At 32.0% G+C, this 20,268-nt stretch overlaps 3 protein-coding genes across 3 annotated transcripts; all 3 read left to right on the top strand.

Annotated features, from left to right (window-relative positions):
* Positions 1–5,420: 5,420 nt before the first annotated feature.
* LOC145016325 (protein FAR1-RELATED SEQUENCE 5-like) lies at positions 5,421–8,195 on the top strand. Its single transcript, XM_078974679.1, has 6 exons — positions 5,421–5,577; positions 6,008–6,176; positions 6,262–6,816; positions 6,924–7,182; positions 7,320–7,889; positions 8,052–8,195. The coding sequence occupies exons 1-6, from the start codon at positions 5,421–5,423 to the stop codon at positions 8,193–8,195; spliced, it is 1,854 nt and encodes a 617-aa protein (XP_078830805.1).
* A 33-nt stretch (positions 8,196–8,228) lies between these two features.
* On the top strand, positions 8,229–8,663 carry LOC145016327 (uncharacterized). The gene has a single exon (XM_078974680.1). It carries the CDS (start codon positions 8,229–8,231, stop codon positions 8,661–8,663), a length of 435 nt encoding a protein of 144 aa, XP_078830806.1.
* Positions 8,664–17,962: 9,299 nt separating this feature from the next.
* On the top strand, positions 17,963–19,459 carry LOC145017489 (late embryogenesis abundant protein At5g17165-like). The gene is made up of 2 exons (XM_078975513.1): positions 17,963–18,207; positions 18,990–19,459. The coding sequence occupies exons 1-2, from the start codon at positions 17,978–17,980 to the stop codon at positions 19,249–19,251; spliced, it is 492 nt and encodes a 163-aa protein (XP_078831639.1). The 5' UTR covers positions 17,963–17,977; the 3' UTR covers positions 19,252–19,459.
* Positions 19,460–20,268: the final 809 nt, after the last annotated feature.

The following is a 20,268-nucleotide window of genomic DNA, read 5'->3' on the forward strand; positions in this document are numbered from 1 at the left end:
TAAAATAGGGGCCAACTTATGTGTTTACGGCCCAAGAACACTCTTGGATCGCGAACACCATTAAATGAGGTTTTTAAGCCCCAAAACCCCTCTAAACTACCCCTAAGGCTTAGATATGGCTAAATGACTTATGGAAACGGACTTAGAACACATTGAACTTAACTTTTGGGGAGTAAACTTGAGTTTACTGCCCAAGAACATGCTTGGGCCGTAAACTCCTCTTCATGGGGAGTAAACTCAAGTTTAAGTGTTAGAAATGCCCTCAAACACCTCCTATGGCCTTGGAAAATATCTAGAACCAACCCCAATTGAAGTAAAGGCTTTAAACTTCAATAAATCCAAGGAAATAGGAGTTTACGGCCGTAAACCCCCCTAGGAAAGGTCCATGGGCCGTAAACTCCTAAAAGGTGCCCAAATGATGCCCTAAACTCCCCATTTGTCTTGGAAAAATGCTTAGGATTTTATTCTCTATCATTTAAGCCCTTAAAACACCAAAAGAATATGTACATAGGAGCTTACAGCCGTAAACTCCTTGTTTAGGGCCGTAAACTCCTTAATTGGTTCATTTGATGCCTTAAATCCATTCATACACTTTATATTTGGACCTAGCAAAATTCCACAAGTGATATAAGACATTTTGGCATCGTAGAACACCCTCACCATGAGTTTACGGCCGTAAACTCATGGGGAGTTAGTCCCAGAGCCATGAACTCTATAAAGAGTTTACTCTTGCAGAGTAAACTCCCTATCTAAGCCATACACACCCTTAAATGTTACCCGCGACACTCCAAGCACTTAACCAAAGTGTTTTCCGCACTTTAGGATGCGTATACATGTTTAATTAGTATTATCTTTACTAATTGTATGTAAACATATGTCATCATATGTTAATAGGTCACTAAGTGTGCTCAAGTCTTTATTTGACACCGAGCACCCAACCGGCACCTTCGTTCGATCCACTTACAATAGGTGAGTTCATACCCCTGAATTAACCTCTTTAATGTTTTTACATACTTTTAGGGGGGGGGGGGAGATACAAGTTAAACATGCCAGTTATCATATCAATCACATGTGATTGATAACCCGCATGCACAAGGATTCATTACACTGTTAACTGTTTTACCAAGTATGATACTGTAAATGGTTTTCTAAATGTCTTTACTTATTCAAAGCTTTTCTCAAATTGACACTCGCGTTGTATTTTATATTTCAAACTCTGTTACAACAACATTTTAAACAAAGGTTTTCTCTACTTTATCTAAGTTATAATCAAAACTTGTTTATGAATGATTTTCTTAAAGTACAAAGGTTTTCCAAAGTTTTCATCAAAGTTTTCTTCCATGTTTTTATACTCCTACTTCGTTAGATACTACTGCTTCGTTATACTTCTACCTAGTTAATGCTCCTACTTAGTTAAATACTACTACTTTGTTAACGCTTTTACTTCACGATACGCTTCTACTTGTTAACGCTTTTACTTCACGATACGCTTCTACTTGTTAACGCTTCTACTTCACGATACACTCCCACTTATTATCACTCCTACTTTATTTATGCTACTACTTCGTAAACGCTTATACCTTATTAGCACTTCCACTTTGAGAAACGCTTCTACTTCATAAAATACTTCTACTTTGTTAATGCTTCTACTTAGTTAAATGTATGCCTGTGCTTGTATAGTTATATAAATAATGTTTAAAGGACTTAGGAAGGCTAGTTCGCCCTATTTCATTTTCTTCGTTAAGATGTGGTCTGGTGGGATCGGATATCCGTTCGAAGGTCGTTTGATCAGTAGTTATATATTATGTATACAAGCATAGATATATAGGTTTACATCGATCAGTTCATTTCCCTTGGGTAGCAAGGGCATCCTCCCACTCGTCACTCATAGATCAGAGACACTAGTAACTATTATAGGAATGGTTGGGAGACTCTATCTCTCACTCTCTCTCTCTCTCTATATATATATATATATACATATATATATATATATATATATATATATATATATATATATATATATATATATCTTACTTTAGAATGTGACACACTATTTCCCACTACGGCGCTTCATTGCGCCAACGCCGTGTAACCAGAGTCTCCGGGAAGGAGAGCGAACATCATGTGTATAGATCTATACGGGACTGACACTCCCACACCCTAACTACTAGCTACAGTCTGCACCGGTAAGGCCTATGTGTGACATGAAGCCACTACTACTGCCACTACCTCTACGCGTGACCTGGAGGGTCATCGGATACTCTATCGTCGATCAGCATGGTTACACACGAGTTCACATTCACTCTTTGTTTTAGACCTTGCTAGACTTATCATTCATTTGATACTGTCTGGGGTCTGTGTTCACTGTTTTTAGACCTTGCTAGATGTATCATTCATTTGATATTGGTTGGGTTCTGTGTTTTCTCTCGTTAGACTGAGTCAGGCGCGTCGTTCATTCGATACTCTCCTGGAGTCTATGATTTCTTTTGCCTTAGTCAGCAGTCTTCACTGCTGAGGCATATGTTATTTTCCCTGATACTCTCCTACTTTCTTTAAAATCAATACCATCTTTTGATAATGATAGTGTTAAGGGAAAAACTACTTTTACAACATAATTCTGTCTAGTCTTGGTAGAAGATTGCTTTTAAATCAGAAAATATAGGATTTTCTGGAAAGGACTCTAATTCACCGTGTACTCTAAAAACTACTACTTATATAAAGTTATATGGATAAAATGACACTAAATACTTATGAACTCACCAGCATTTGTAAAAATGCTGATACTCGCTTTCAAATAACTTGTATTCTCAGGTCAGTAATAGACAGGTACATCTCAAGCTCTTTTGGTGAAGACCGTTTAGTACCAAGCTGCATCTACATTATTACCTGTATTACTTTGAAGTTTCTATGTAATGTAAGTCATGTAAAACTATTACTATTAATGCAATGATTGTTGTACTTTGATTACTATACTGCACATGTTGTGATACTTGACATGACGTCATCCACCCCAGAACGTTTCCACCGTTCCGGTTTTGGGTTGTGAGAATTACTGCTAACTCCGTTATGTTTTGTCTGTTAACTGAAGGGCATTTTCGTCATTTCACTACCACAGGGACCATATATGATATTTTTCCTTACTTAAAAAAAATAAAAATAAAAATAATTGTTTAATATAAAAGGGTCCCACCCCTCTGTGTGTGTGTGTGTATGTGTGTGTGATAAACACCCAAGAGCATCCCGCCTAAAAAATATCCCTGAAATAAAAACCATAACAAAATCTGGGTTTATTCTTGAGTTAGCCACTAAAAATCATGCCAACCTCTCCATCTTCATCTTCATCTAAAAACCATCCTAAGCAAAACATACATATTTCATCTTTTTCTAACAGGTGCCATAACAACACCTTCCTTCTGAAAGTCTGATACATACACCTGTTATGTAAATCAAGTTCGATGGCCAGATCAGAAGTGGATACATCTTCCATGGAGGGGGTTTTATAGTGGAGAATGGAGTAGTTTCCGTTTATGATTCAGATCTAGTTTAGGCATGCGTTTCAAATAAGAAATCGATTCAGATCCGGTTTAGATTTATGTTTCATATAAAAAATCGATTCAGATTAAGATTATGTTTCAGATTAAGGGGGTAGTTGTGAATGGTTTCTAGGTTCAAAATCAGAGCAGAAGATGATGAGGGCAGTTGAGGAAAAGAACTTCCACCCTGCCTCCATTAACACAAAGAAGGTGTGTGAATCTTGCATCTTCCTTCATTATTATCGAATCAGACCACACCCCTCCCTTCTTTAGAATTAGATGGGAAAAACCCATGAATGCCTAGTCAGAATCACCATTGTAACCACCAACGAACACCACTACTACAACAACCAGCGATCATCGTTGCTGAAATCCCTAATGGGGTTTCAAACCTGCAAAAACAACCCAAATCATAAATGGGTGGTGTGTGATGGAGCAGATCTAAAACGCATGAATGCCTCGCTGGAAACTGTTACTCAAGGTATAGACAAATGAGAAAAGCAAATCAATTTACTGGTTGCCGGGTGGTGGTTTTGATTGGTATGGGTTTTGAATAAATTTGATATGGGATGAAAATTAAAGAAGACGATGAGAGAGAGAGAGAGAGAGAGAGAGAGAGAGAGAGAGAGAGAGAGAGAGAAAGATCTTTTATATATTTAATTATATATATTTTTTCTTTTTTTTTTAAAATATGAGAAAACATCATAAATGGTCCATGTGGTTGTGAAATGACGAAAATACCCTTCAATTAACAGAGAAAACTTAACGGAGTTAGCAGTAAGGACCAATTATCAAAAGTTTTGAAAACATAGGGACCATTTATGACGTTTTTAAACTATAGGGACTAAACTTCAAATTTTGAGAAACCATAAGGACCATTTATGATGTTTTTTCTTTATTAAACAATCTTTTTTCACATGTTTTCTTGTTTCTCTTTAAGTGAAACTTCCAAAAAAAACTTTAGGTTAGCAATGTTTTTACGGTTTTTTCATACATACATTTTTTTCCTTCCAATTTTACCCCATACTTTTTATGCAACTTATTAATGAAATAAGATTCAATCTTTTAATGCAAATTTGAAGTTTTTTCTTGAAATTAACAATTTCTAAAAAAAAACTTTTATATGTACTAGTATGTCTCTTTTGAGGAGTAAGCTAAGCACAATATGTGTACTAGTAAACATAATAATAGAGATTCTTTTAGGTGCAAGACATGACACTTATCGTAAATGACGTTGATTGTATACAAGTACAGTTAATGTGACATTAATCAAAATACATTTTTATGATTAAAGTAGCATTGATTATAAAAAATATTACTTATTTCAATGCTAAGTAGCATACATGACTACAAGTTCAAGACTCCTTATTACCATTCTTTTCATATCATTTTATAAGACGGACAACGAAAAATGTTTAATAATAAACATGAGAAAAAGTTGATAAAATGTATAAAAAAATAAGGTGAAACTAAAAATAAAAGTGCTCAGGTAAAAATATATATATATATATATATATATATATATATATATATATATATATAGGAGTAGGATCAAATGAGAAGACCAAAAAGGTTGAGAACGCGAGAACAATTATCAGCCAATCATTTTATTAGGGTATTTAAGTAAATTTGTATTTAATCTATTTTTTAATTAATATAATACAATTAATAATCAATATATTATCCATTAATATTTTCTTATAATTAAGGGATATTCTATAGTTATCGTTCAATGAGATATTGAAGTGAAGATACGATGTCCAAGGACCATTCGTGTATAGCAATCGAGTATAGCAATCGGATTTTCAGTCGAATGTTGTATATTGTTAATCATTTACGTTTGAAGATAACAACGCAGTATACCATTCGTGATTCAAATCAATATCGATGTCGGACTGTTTTGATTACAGTAGCGATGATACAGAAGATGATGATCAATATGGCGAAGAAGACGTCAACTGTAATGAATATGACGACGACAATTTCTATAAGTCTGATGATCAATTCGACGGAAGAAATCAAATCTCTGATTATGCTGGTGAAGGTAACTAATGAAAACAATGTCAATATCTTGTAATTACAGATCGTGTTTTTCAATAGTTATTGAGTTTTTGTATATGTTGAATAAGACCGAGTACATATTTGTATATGATTAGTCATATACGTTGCATGTATTAATTACTTAATGATGGTTTATATCACATATCGTTGTACAGGAGTCCCTCGTTGGTGATTTTTTCTTAAGTTTAATACAATGTTGATTAAGTACGATAATCATTGGTGATTATGCGTTAATACGACTCAAACATGTAAACAATTCAACTTTGGTTACTGTTTCACATACGTTTATTATGATTATAAAGTTCTTTAGTTTATGTATACGTAATTCATAGAAATTTATATTAGGTTTTGCATGTCGCATTATTGTTTTTTGTTGTCTTAAAAAACAAGTACAAATCAAACTGATTCTGAAGAGGAATCATTCAATAGTAATGTTGTTGACTCGCCTGGTGGGAAAACCATGTTGTGGAAACCTATTGTTCCTAAAGATTTTATGCCAGATGTAGATGCTATATATCAATCATTAGAGGAGGCGGTTGAAATGTATAAATTATATGCAGATAAAGCAGGTTTTGGTGTCAGGTTAAATACAGTAACGAGGTTTGGTGACAAAACCATTAAAAAAAAGGTATGTAGTGTGCAACAAAATGGGTAAAATACCTAACAGGTCAACTGACACTTTGGATCCTGAGGGGAGTGGAAGGAATAAACGAAACTCAAACTTCAAAATTACGGACTGCAAGGCATTGATAAAGTTTGAAAGGTTACACATGCAAACTAATGCTTGTAAAATATATGCGTTTGAAGAGAATCACAACCACCCCCTAGAGACTAAAGAAGAAAGACGGTATTCCAAACGTGCACGACGACTTAGTTACAAAGACAAGGAGTTTATAGTGCGTTCTTCAACATCTAACATTGGTGCAACAAAGGCACACAAGTTACAAGCTAGTTTGCAAGGAGGTTATGAAAACGTTGGCCCTGAATCAATTGATTATAAAAATTTCAGAAGGAAGGTGGGAAACATTATAGGTGACAAGGATGCACAGCTGGTTGTTGACAAAATGAACATGAGGAAAGATGAGTTTCATAATTACACATTTGAGTATAAATGTGTTGATAGTGTGTTAAACGCAATGTTTTGGGCGGATGAAACCGATAAGTTATATTACAAGGAGTTTGGAGATGTGATATCATTTGATGCTACATTCCGAACAAATAAGTATGATCTTATACTCATTACACACTTTTTTTTTAAGTATGAATATTGATGTTTTTTTGACTTCGTAATCAATATTGAATTTGTTTTTAATTACCTTTTTGATACAGGTATGGAATGATTTTTGTGCCGTTTACAGCCATTGATAACCACAAACGTTCAATAAACATTGGGGCAGGTTTGTTAAGCAACGAGTCAATAGAATCTTATCGTTGGTTGCTTGAAGCTTTTTTGAAAGCACATGTGAAACACCCTCAATTAGTGTTAACAGACCAAGATCCAGCAATTCTACAAGCCTTTGAAGCAATATTTCCTAATTCTAATCATCGTTTATGTATGTGGCACATTATGAAAAAACTACAAGCCAAGGTGTGTATATTTTGGCCTAAGTTAGCACGCAACATTTTTATTCATCAATGATTTACACAGTTTTACATATTTCTAATAACGATTAGCATACATATTGTTTATTCATAGTTAATCTAATAAATTTCTATTTTTTTTAGGTTTCAGCCGATTTTTTGAAAAACACTGATTTTCGCAAGCGTTTTACAAAGCTTGTATGGAATGTCTATATCGAGCCTGAAGTGTTTGAATCAAGGTGGAAACTGCTTATGAGAAAATTCAAACTACAGGACAAAAGATGGTTCAAAGACATGTACAGGGATCGAAAACTTTGGATTCCAGCCTATTTTAAAGACATGCCACTACACGGTCTGATGAAAACTACTTCAAGGTCTGAAAGCGTGAACTCATTTTTTAATAAATACTCTAACTGTGGTAATTTGCTTATCTATTTCATGATGAACTACGACACCGCAATTGGAAAGCAACGAAATGCTCAACAGAAACTAGAACATGATACAAAAAATGCAAAGCATGAAATGACGCTTCCAAGTGGCTTACTAGAACATGCAGCTGCGGTTTACAAAAAAAAGATTTTCTATGAGGTCAAAAAGGAAATATTTAAAGCAGCCTGGTACTGTTCTATCGACAGTGTTGAAAAGATTGATGGGTGGCAAGTTGTTATGATTACACAAACGGATAAGAGCAAACAGTTGAAGATAAAATGCAAGGTTATATTCATCGTTTAAATGCTTTTCATTAGTCATCATACAAGTATAATATCTAATTATTTTTAAATTACATATATTTTTTTCATTATTATGCAATAACCACCAACTAATATGTTACTTCAATCAGTTACTAACATACATTATTTTTATTATACAATGTAGGTTGAACTAAAGTTGCCTGAAAAAGAAGTTAAATGTTCATGCAATCACTTCATACATACTGGCATTTTGTGTCGTCATATTTTTGCTGTACTGAAAAACAACCATATTGAAGAGATTCCAGAGCAGTATATTCTAAGAAGATAGAGTAGGGATGCAATTTCCAGCCATTTGTTTGCCATGAAACATGTTGCCATGGAAATAGAAGATGACACCTTTAAACTTTTAACAGAGGCATACAACAATATTGCATACTGCTTGGATCATTTTAAAAGAAGCAAAGAGAAATTGTTGGAGTTTGTTGAAAAAACACGTACGTTGAAGCGGACAGCAATTGAGTTTGCCAGTTCTAACCAAACATCATCTGATAACGATGAAGAAGAAATTATTCGGATGCTTGGAATACGCAACATTCCTGATGAAATAAATATCCATCCACCTGCATCTATACGTACCAAAGGTAGTGGAACTAAGAAAAGAATGGTTAGTGCTATTGAGAAAGCCGTTGCAGCTGCAAAGAAAAAAACCAGAATGTGCACAGGTTGCAATCAATATGTTAACCATAATTGGAGGACTTGCAAAGTAAGACTTGCACGAGAGTCAAAAGCAGCTTAAAATTGCCCAGTCATTTTCCCATTAGATTTTACTTTTCTATTACACTTATGAATACGAATATGTTTCTATGATTTAGTAGGTTACGTTATCTTAAACCACTTTCATTACTTTTGAAGTTTTTATTTTATTCATAGATGAATAATAGCAATGCCAAATTTGGTAATGCTAACAGATTAATGACAATATCTGGTATTTAAACCTCTTTTATTAGATTAAAACAGTTCGCACTTACATTAGATATACTTGTGCTTTTTTGAAATTATAAAACCATCAATCATTATATACTATAGTCATATACAATCCAAGCAATATTCATAGTTTATTGTATGCTGTTAGTAGTATATCTTAATACCAAATGTTTGTACGATTAACTTTTAAAATAGCTATACATCATATATTGATTTACGTTTGCGTTTGGGTAAATTTTAGTCATAAGTTTAACCATGGTTGACTTTTTAACCCTTAAGTGTAGTCAATAATGAATAACATCATAAATACATTAATTATTTTCAACATATTGATGATATGAACTTGTTAAATACTATTCTGTTTAAGATAAAACAATTTGCATTTAAATTAAAATATGTTAGGAATACTTCAAGTAAGTGTTTATGTTATTATTCAATATTTAAATAACAACATACTTTAAGATATAAACCCACCAACAATCATTATATAATATAGATATGTTCACTTTAACTATTAAAAATTCTGATTGTATGTTCATATTAAAATAGCATATTAACAAATGTTTGTTAGTTATATTCATTACTGAATATACATTAAAACTATACCATCAATGTTAATCATCATTTTCTAAGATAACTTAATTATTCAAATGTTAATGTAAAAATATAAATACTAAAATATCACTAGTTCATTACTAAAATTAGCAAACCAAAGGTAAGTATGTAGGTTGAACTAAAGTATAATATGTTAGGAATACTTCAAGTAAGTGTTTATGCTATTATTCAATATTTAAATAACAACCTACTTTAAGATATAAACCCACCAACAATCATTATATAATATAGATATGTTCACTTTAACTATTAAAAACTCTGATTGTATGTTCATAGTAAAATAGCATATTGACAAATGTTTGTTAGTTAGAATCATTACTGAATATACAGTAAAACTATACCATCAATGTTAATCATCATTTTCTAAGATAACTTAATTATTCAAATGTTAATGTAAAAATATAAATACTAAAATATCACTACTCCATTACTAAAATTAGCAAACCAAAAGTAAGTATTGTACGTACAGCAACCCAAGTTAACATCCTTAGCATACAAAAGCATTGTTTTTAATCCATCCAAAAGAAACCATTAAAGTCATAACTAAAATTACTTTTTTAAAACAATTAACTTAAAACATCCAATCTCCTGTGAATTTCTTCCTTTGCAATGGCCAACATTTGAGAACGTTGTTTTGAAGGAATCTTGTGGAATTCATCAACCTTTTGCAGCACATAATCCTTTTGCACATTATATTCATGAGTGAGTATTTTGTATAAGTACTTTGTCCTCAGTTTAACAAGTTGATCATCTTGTGCAGAAGACTCGTTCTTGAATCCAGCTTTAAACTCATTCATACTTCCCCCCATATATGTTTCCATGCGACGCATCGTAAACACACCACAATCAATGCTGTTGTTTATTGTTCTCCAAGGCATTTCCAGTCTATGTGACATCACATGTGAAAACATCTCAGCTTTTGGATGATTCTGAGATTTTAAGTAATCAACTATGTACTCTTTTTGAAAATGTAAAAAAAACATTGTTAACACATATTAAATTTTATTAAGTATGTAAAGTAATTTTTATTAATCACTTACAATGATTTGGGGCAACTGACCATATCTCTCACCATCAGGATCATCAACTTTGCTGTTGTCAACGATTACAAACTCTGGTTGTTGTAGATTGATCACAAAAAGGAAAATGTGGAAGGAACGGATGATTGGTAGGAAAAGCTGCAATGTTTATTAATTACAATTGTATTCACTTTATTTAATATTCATATTTGATCAATGATAAATACACATGTAAGTAAATTGTGGAGATATATATCTTACCAGTCCAACAAAACGTAGGCTTGCGTCCATATCTTCAATAGAAAGCACCAAATTCTCAATGAATTTATCTTTACGTTGACTTTCTGTTAAACCACTTTCTAGATACGAATTCTGTGATCGATTTTTAAAAACTCGTTAACTTCTTTATATGTTTGTATTTAAAAAATAATATAATCAACATTGAACAATATTAACTTATACCATCACATCTGTCTTGCAATAAACTCTCAGGGGCAATTCAGGTGCACGCTTACTTTCATCAAGATTCAACACTTGACTCCAACAATCAATGATATGGCCAAATAGTTCACATGTTGGAAAAAAACTTTCCATATGACACCTCTGTGCAGAAAACCCATCCAGAGTGTGGAAAACTATATCACTGCAATAGACGTGAACAATTAATACTATTTTTAATGAGCAAACAATAAAAGTAAGTAATTTTAAAAATATTTTAAATGCAACTTACTTTGGATCTCCCTGGAGAGAGAATATCCATTCTGCTACACGTTTTTCCTGCCGTGGAACTCCTTTGATGATATCAACAGCCCGTATAACGTAAGGAGATTTCAGATATTCGGATTTCATGCGAGGCCTGTACCCTCTTCTACTAACCCAATGTTCATCTTTGTTGAATGGTACTACAGACAAAGGAATTGGCATTTCCATTTTAGATGGTGGTGTATTCTTAAAAGATTTTGTTCCAGATCTATTCGCGAAATCTGCATATTCCTGTGACATTTGAATACTACATTTTGCTAACGCGGAGTTGTCAAACTGTTTGTTAGTTGTAGCTAGAATCAGCGTACGTTCAATTTCAGCCTCGTTATCATACCACCATTGAGATTGTTCTGGTTCCTCTGATGCAGAAACTTCAGTAAACAAATCATTTACTTTGTTTTTCCATTCTTTGACCAACTGATTATCAGGATATTTCTTGACAGCATCATTTATTTTGTCTTCCAACACTTTCTTTTGCTGCAATATCATGTCGTACATCTCCTTTATTGTTGAAACAGTTGTCTAAATAGGTCACCACAATAGAATTATTTTACAAACCAAATAAAAATATTAATATGTCAGTTAGTATTAATTAATACTGTAGAAACTCATTATTCAAATGTGAATAGGTAGTTAACTACCTCAACACTTTCCCCACTTCCACTAAAAATATCATCTCCATGATTTCCCTACGAAAAGCAACACAATATTAGTTGTTGTACTAATAACTTATTATTTAGTTATGATTATATTATAATACTACCTTACACCTTACATCTCCTGCATCATTTCCCTATCAATAATTTATGAATGTAATTAATTTATACTATACCAAATAAACAAATAATAAATTTCATATGCATTGTTCAATACAATAAAATATTACCTGAACTTTTTCTTGCCCTACATTACCAGTTCCCGATGCTTCATTGATGAATTGAAATGGATCTTGCAATTCACCCATACCCAGACCAATTGTCCTACACTCTACTCTTTCTCGCTCACGTAGTTTATCAACACTCCAACAACATATTGCTGGTCTGCATCGTACAATCTTCACTGAATCGCATCGAACACTTTCTACGTATAGCAACTACAACAAAGACAAATAAAAAATGTTTTACTTAAATATACTTTAATGAATCTGCACACATAAGGCTACAAATATTGAATGACAGTTTAATTTAAAACAAATTTTACCAGCAGTAATATAATTGGCCCAACATAGAATCCTTTTTTGCTGTTTGGATTCCACACACTTTTTGTCTCCTTAAGGCAATCAAAAACATATCCACACCAATCAATGTCACTTAGATCCAGATCTTTCGTCACTTTTGATAACATCGACAGGTCACACGTGCCCATGCTCATCGACTGACCTAGTGTATTACACAACAGGACAAAGATGTTTACTTTAAACATTAAATCCGCACGTGTTGACTGCATAATAACTTGTTGAACTGCCCTTGGTCTAATATTATCTTCATCTTCGAATTGTTTTCTCCAAACAGTTATCGTGTCATCTGTGACTTCTCTATAAGGCATAGACTTTATTGTAACATGTCCCAGAGGCAGACCCAACATTTCGGGAATAACTTGCCGATTGATTGGTATCTCTCCATGATGAAGTTTGAGTACCATCCTATCTGCGTTAAAATTCCTTACAATATAATGCCCCATAATTGATGCACACCCATCCACTTTCATCTTCAACAAATGCCCCAGACCAATAGAAGAAATATAAGCTTCCTGTTCCTTGCTAAGGTTATGCATACAACTGTACAAAACATTTGGAGATGTTCGTACTTGTATTCGCTTAGCTTCTTCTGCACCACTTGCTACAACTTTAGGATGTTTTCTTGGCTTCAACACATTTCTTTCTTTATTCCTTTGTCTTTTAAATTTCTTCACATTTTCTTTGTCATTATCTTTGAATGAAGTATGATGCCTTCTCTTTTTCCTTGTTACCACGGTTATGTCTGCCTCAAAATCAGAGTCTTCATCTTCGTCAAGGTTCTTGACAGTAACATTATCTTTTCCTGTTAAGACAAATTTAACACAATAAATGATTATAAATAAATTACCATACCAATGCTATAGTAAATTTATTAAAGAAAATAACACTACCTGAAAATGAGTTTATAACAACAACTTCATCACCTTTTGTTTTACATCTATCAAAACGTCTTTTTGTTCTCAATTCATTTTCCCTATTTAATCCACTGTCTTCTGTCAAGTCATAACTTTCAATGAAACCTATCAATAATTAGACAACATAATCATCACTGAAGATACTTTAATATATAAGTTACATTTCATGAAATCATCATTCATACCTTTTTTTTTCTGTATATTTTTTTTAGCTTTAGAGAACCTTGAATTTCCTCCATCAACCTTCTTCACATTGACTTTGGGTTTCCTGTTTTTTTCTATTAATAAATACAAAACAAACAAGTTATTAAAACTAACTACAACATCAAACTGTAAATAAATTTATTTCTAAACAAGTACATTACTTGAATCTGAGCTCAAAACTACAACTTTAAGATCCCTTCACATTGAATGAGCTGGTGTGCGATTAACACGTTCCCCTACACCTGTCCAAAAAATAAGACATATAATCACTATAGATTCAAATTGATATTTAAAATTTTAAATTTCATATAATCATCATCACCAATAGTTTGATTTTTAGTTTTCTTCTTAGGTGTTGAAAACTTCTTCTGTCCTTCTCTTCTAATCTGAGGTTGTACTAGTTCGTTTCCTTCATTGTCTGCATCTTCAATATCAATAAGCAATGGATTGGATTCTTCATTAGTGAATTTGCTAAATGCCGTCTTTAGTAATATCCTCTCGCTTTTCTTTCTACCTAATAATAGCATTAATATACCTTAATCATTTATAACTCAGAATTGAAACATTAACAACTCAAATAATCATCCATTATACATTCTACATTAAACACATACCCAAAAAACAGAGGAATGTTTACAATAATCATCAATAAACAAAAAGTGTAGTTAACTTACTGACGTAAAACAGTTGGGACTCATACATCATTATTCTTAACATACAAAACATAGTCAACAAAGTACATATTCACAAATGACTATGTCTTTAACAATATACAAATCATACAACCAACAACAAGGAATAATAATAGAAAAAGTACTTATGTCTCAAAAACAATCCGTTTCTACAAGTAATCAGTAGTAATAAATGACATTTATACCCTTCGTTATTATTTTTCTAATAAAAACCATTCACAATCGAATACTAACATCAATGACTCCTCTTCTCCCCAAAATCAGAGTAATTTTTACAACGATCATCAACAAACAAACAGTGCAATTAACTTACCCACATAAAACAGTTTGCACTCCTACATCATTAATCTTTACATACAAACTCATGTACATGATCAAAACCACATACATACTCAATAAAGTACCCATTCACAACTGAATATCACTTTAACTATATTGAAAACATACAACCAACAACAAGGATTAATACTAGAAAAGTACTTCTGTCGCATAATCGGATTTTACAAGTAATCATTATTAATGAATGACATTCTCACAATTCGCTATTATTTGTCAACTAAAAAACATTCACAATCGAATACTAACATCAATTACTCTTCCTGTGCTACTTATGATGTAAAAAAAAGCCCTAATTTTTGGGTTTACGTAACCTTATTTCAGTTCAAAGTAGTCGACTACGATTACACATGTATATTCATTTTATAACTATCAAACACAATCATAAACTGTTGATTTTTAAGCACATTCAAAATCACAATACCGTAAATTCGGAACTCATCTATAATTACCATTTTCATTTTAACAATCAAATACACCAACGTGTTATTTGTGAAACAAAACATTTAAAACAACATTCATCAGAGATGAAGAATACCTACAGTTCATAATCGACGATATAAAGAAAAAACGAAACACCCATCTTCTAGGGTTTTAAGAATCGTCAAATGTACACATTATAAAAACCTAAACACACTAATACACACGTTTTCCAGTCAATCGACATTCAATAAAGATTAGAAAACTTACTTCTTCCACTTCGATTGATCAACGACGACATTGCTCCACCTACGACGCTTCACAAAGTTCAGAATGCAAAATAACTCTTCCCGAATGAACAATATTACTCGAATGTGGTATAATCGTTTATCTGTGACGCTATTTTTCTTTCAAGATATGATCAAATCATCCAAAACATTAGAAGTTAACTGTGATTACTAAAACATAGGAACGGTTTCTTTTAATTTTCAAACTTACCCGATATATTCAAATTGGATAACATCATAAAATTACTTGAATACCCTTTTATATTTTTTTTAATTAAAAAAACAATTAAATTCATTTATTAATTTCTTTATATTAATTAACAATGAGATCCTTAGATTATAAATATTTAATGTACCAGATTTGTTCTCGCGTTCTCAACCTTTTAGGCGTTCTTATTTGATCCTTTCCCTATATATATATATATATATATATATATATATATATATATATATATATATATATATATATATATATATATATATATATATATATATAGAGAGAGAGAGAGAGAGAGAGAGAGAGAAGTAAGTTCATGCGAAAATATAAATATCCTGCGAAAACGCGAAAACAGATTTTATCTTATGAAAATTAAACACATGTACTATAAAAAAGTAATTTTATTAGCAATAAATTAAAGATAGTGAGTTTGAATTGGATGGTGTTATAGTAATATAGATTTAAAGACGGTTTTTATAATTATATTTTTTTTTCACGCCTTTAATCATTTTTAAATTCATGTTTTCATAATAAAAATGTTAAAAATCATACTTTGCTAATATGAAACAGTTTATCATCTATCATCGATTATCATCATGTATTTCAAAGTTTGGATGAATTATTTTCCAAAATATAATGTTGAGGTGACATAATATCATAGGTTTTTATTGTTTTCGCGTTTTCGCAAATTATTTGCATTTTCGCATGAACCCTCCCCTATATATATATATATATATATATATATATATATATATATATATATATATATATATATATATATATATATATATATATATATATATATTTCAAATTTAAGGATTTTTTTTAATGTTTTACTTTAAGACGTGAAAATGATAAATAAATGGTAAAATAGTAACACTAGGAAGTTGAATGAAAATTATCGAATAAAACGATAAATATAAATCTTAAATTAAAACGGTAAAAAAAATAAAAAAATTAGAGGTTTTCTTTGCAATACCACATTACTTTTAACATAAATTCGATATTATAAACATCTTTACAGTTTTCAAAACGCCTTAAGAAGCAAGATAAAAGACTATGAAATGATCAAAGAAAAACATATAAATTGTTTTTCTTTTGTATCCACGTCATGTTGAGTATTAACGGATGCTAACGGATATACGCCGGAATATACCAAAAGAAGTCAAGGACTGGGTCAGGTGGTCAAATAAGCACCGTCGACCGTCTTATATGTTTTATCCGTTTGGGTGACGTCATCCTCCTTTAAAGTCTCTTTTGGGACACAATTACTTTATGTACCGTGTGTATTGGCACCAATATCCACGCCAATAAAAATCTTCCACATTTTTACCTAAACTTGTTTTTTCTCTAAAATTACCCTCAACAAACTTTTCAACATGTAGAGGGTGTTTGGTATAGCTTTTTAAATGATTTTTGATTTTATCTTTTAGAAAAAGTCTCAAAAGATATTTAGTAAAGGGAAAAGAACTTTTGTAAATGACTTTTTCCGTCTTTTTGAAAAGTTAGGATTACCTGACTTTTCCTAACTTTTCATAACTTTTCACCAGCTAAAAATATTAAATCACCAATATACCCCTCATCTACCCTAAACATGTATTTTTTTTGTCATTTTACATGTAAAAGTTAAACCAACACTTTAATTTTTGATTTTTTCTGTTCAAAAGTCAATCCAAACACATTTTAAAAAATAACTTTTGTAAAAAGTTCTTTTACAAAAAGTCCTTTTACAAAAAAGATTTTTGCCCCATAAAAATGCCAAACACCTCCTAGTTTCTACCAACACACTTTTCATTTCTTAAAAGAATAACCACAGACAAACGTCGATGATGATGCAATGGATGTTTGGATGTATCCCAAACTCCATATCAGTATTTCACTTGATATGATTTAGATCAACATTTGAGATCAACCCAAAAGACTAAACCATTATAGGAAAATAATTGATGTTTCAAACGTGTGATCAAATAGACCATGTTGATACACATAACAAAAAATAATTGTAATACTTTCTATTTTTATTGTAGGTTAAAACACAGTCAAATCAATACTTATTTATCTGGTTATTACTATAACAATATGGTAGTTTATAGTTGATAATGAAAGAAAGATGGTAGTTTTTATTTATATAAAAAGAAAAATCGAACATTGCTCTAATTATATTGTTTTCTGCTACACTCAATTTTAAGTTTATAACTTACGTTTGTTCATTGTTTTATTTTGTTTTTAATTTGTATTTTATAAATTTTTTTGCTAGTTTTATCTATGCATTTATGACTGGCGTTCAAAAAGAAATAGTATTTGACTAAAATTATAATTAATTTTATGGTACAATTTAGACTAATTACAAAGTAGGGTGCACGGATCAAAAATTACAAAACTTTATTGCCCTACCCATTATAGAAATATTATATATATAGACTATGGAGCACACAACACACCTACTACCTTTTCCTATTGATTTCTCCGCTGTCTTCTCTCTTCTTCTCTCTTTTGCATCTACAATCTCTCCTGATCTCTACTCTCTTTCTACATCGGAAAACGTTTATTGTATGGCCGCCAATTCGCAAAGCCGGGGAATCGCGACTTTGGGGAAGCGATTTGTCAGCCAGATCCGAAGCTCATCTGCTCGTGATTCGTCACTGAATCTCAGGTATACATATTTTATAACTTTTTGAGCATTGAAATATCTGTTTAGAGAAGTTAATACAAGTGTAACGAGTTGCGCCTGCTGATCGTAAGTATTCTAGAGTATAATTCAAAATATTCTCACATTAATCGTCAATGTTGGTTATTTGAGACGGAGGTAGATATGTATTCGTTTAATCATATTAGTGTTAGGCATCGCATACACACATACGGAAAATATATACGCAACAAAAAAAAAAAATCTCTGAAATTAATTCTTCTGGATCGCGTATGTGGATTTTGCTGAATTAAACATTAAACATTTAGTTGAAGTAGATCGATCGAGGATCAGGAAGTAACTGCATATGATCTTCGTCATAGTTATTTAATCCCTTGATTGAATTCCAAATTTCGTGGTGAAATAGAGTCCGTGCAAAAGTTAAAGAGTAATCCGTACGCTTTTTTTCAGAAGGATAAAGTGAGAATAAGTTTCACTATCATTTCCATGTCGTTTTGCTAATTTCCATCCATAGTGCCCGTCATTGGATAAGCTCTGGACCACTGAGGTAGTTGAAATTTGGTGACTGATTAGGGCCCGCCACCAACCCGACCCATGTCTCTAGAACTTGGGGTGTAGTCCAAGACAAGATAACGAATATATCATCATTGCATTCGCATCATCACATAACATATCAAATCATTTCCATGTTGATTGTTGATGTTGATGTTTATGTTCAAATTTGAAGCTAATTCACTGTGGAAACATGTCGTAATTTGAAACTTGGTGATTATGTATGGTTTGTACAGGAGAGGAGTGCATGTTTCAGTGTACGACAAGAACATAGACGAGCAGGTCCGTCCAACATTGGTTCCTGAAGAAGCGATAACCCGAAAAGATTCGGAACAGTACTGGGCACCACACCCAAAAACTGGGGTTTTTGGGCCGGTGGATGAGGGAGACTCCGGTGGTGCAGCTGGATCTGAGGCGGCAGGAGTTGATGGTTCGGTGTTGGAGGAGAAGGCCTTCTTCCGTCCATCAGAGAACTTGGACAAGCCTGTTCACCCTTGAGTACTAAGTGATAGTCTGATATGAATATTACTAATCTGTATAAGGACTGGTGGTATGTTGGTTTGTTATATATGTGTGTAGTAAGAATAAAGGGTGGTAGTGGTGGTGGATGGTGGTGTAATTCGGTGGTTATGGTAGGTGGGATGTGTAACTAGACATGAGCATGATGGAGCATGAAATATATGTATGATATGTTTAGTTTTCTATATTTTGTAAAGTTTATGATGGGTCTTGTAATTGAGGTGTCGGGTCGGGTGGTTTGGGTCAAAATGAGTTATGTAACTTTACTTTTGACATATTTTTACAAAAAATGTAGAAAAATAAACATAAAATTTTAACGTTAGATAATCACTTTTTTTTCACGATATTGTATGATTAACATGGATTACTATAATTTAACCTAGAAATATACACAAGTAAAATACTAATAGCAGAATTCAACTACCAAACACGAAAGTTAAATTAGTTACTTCCTATGATCATATTTTGACTAAAGTAAAAAATTTACTATTCTTTATATATATTGCGGCATATTCAGGATATACTTTCTTTACATCTCTATATTTCTTAATGAAAACAAGCATATTCATCCTCTTGTGGCTGAGATTGCCGTTTTGCATATCCCGAGTTCTCTTTTTCTTATTATACTCGAAGAAACTTTCCAAACATGATTACTTTCAGAATTCAACTGCCAAACATGAAACAAAAGTACTTTCAGTACAGAGTGTCTATAATGAAAACATACATGGTTTACAATTTAAATGAAACTAATATATAAAAATATAATAAAAAAATACTTGTAGTTGGTTAGGTCATATAAAAAAAATTAAATTAAATTCTTATAATTGTAACTGTCGAGATCTAACTTCTTAAAATATTTTATAATTGTATCGTCGTTAATACTATCTAAAACTATTTTTCTATATATGACATTAAATGATTACTCTAAAAAGTAATCACTTTTTTTTTTCAATATGTGACAAATATCACTCAAAAGTTGTATAGTGTTATTTTTTA

Source organism: Lactuca saligna, chromosome 9 (assembly GCF_052625555.1).
Source record: "Lactuca saligna cultivar CGN05327 chromosome 9, ASM5262555v1, whole genome shotgun sequence".
Classification (NCBI taxonomy): domain Eukaryota; kingdom Viridiplantae; phylum Streptophyta; class Magnoliopsida; order Asterales; family Asteraceae; genus Lactuca; species Lactuca saligna.

What these genes read in the sequence shown, in the direction of transcription:
- LOC145017489 (XM_078975513.1), top strand. Translation starts at nt 17,978, where the DNA reads ATGGAGCACACAACACACCTACTACCTTTTCCTATTGATTTCTCCGCT. An exon ending in GATTCGTCACTGAATCTCAG is followed by an intron (nt 18,208 to 18,989) that starts GTATACATATTT and finishes TGGTTTGTACAG; the next exon opens with GAGAGGAGTGCATGTTTCAG.
- LOC145016327 (XM_078974680.1), top strand. Translation starts at nt 8,229, where the DNA reads ATGAAACATGTTGCCATGGAAATAGAAGATGACACCTTTAAACTTTTA.
- LOC145016325 (XM_078974679.1), top strand. Translation starts at nt 5,421, where the DNA reads ATGTCGGACTGTTTTGATTACAGTAGCGATGATACAGAAGATGATGAT. An exon ending in AAAGCAGGTTTTGGTGTCAG is followed by an intron (nt 6,177 to 6,261) that starts GTTAAATACAGT and finishes AATACCTAACAG; the next exon opens with GTCAACTGACACTTTGGATC. An exon ending in AGTTGAAGATAAAATGCAAG is followed by an intron (nt 7,890 to 8,051) that starts GTTATATTCATC and finishes TATACAATGTAG; the next exon opens with GTTGAACTAAAGTTGCCTGA.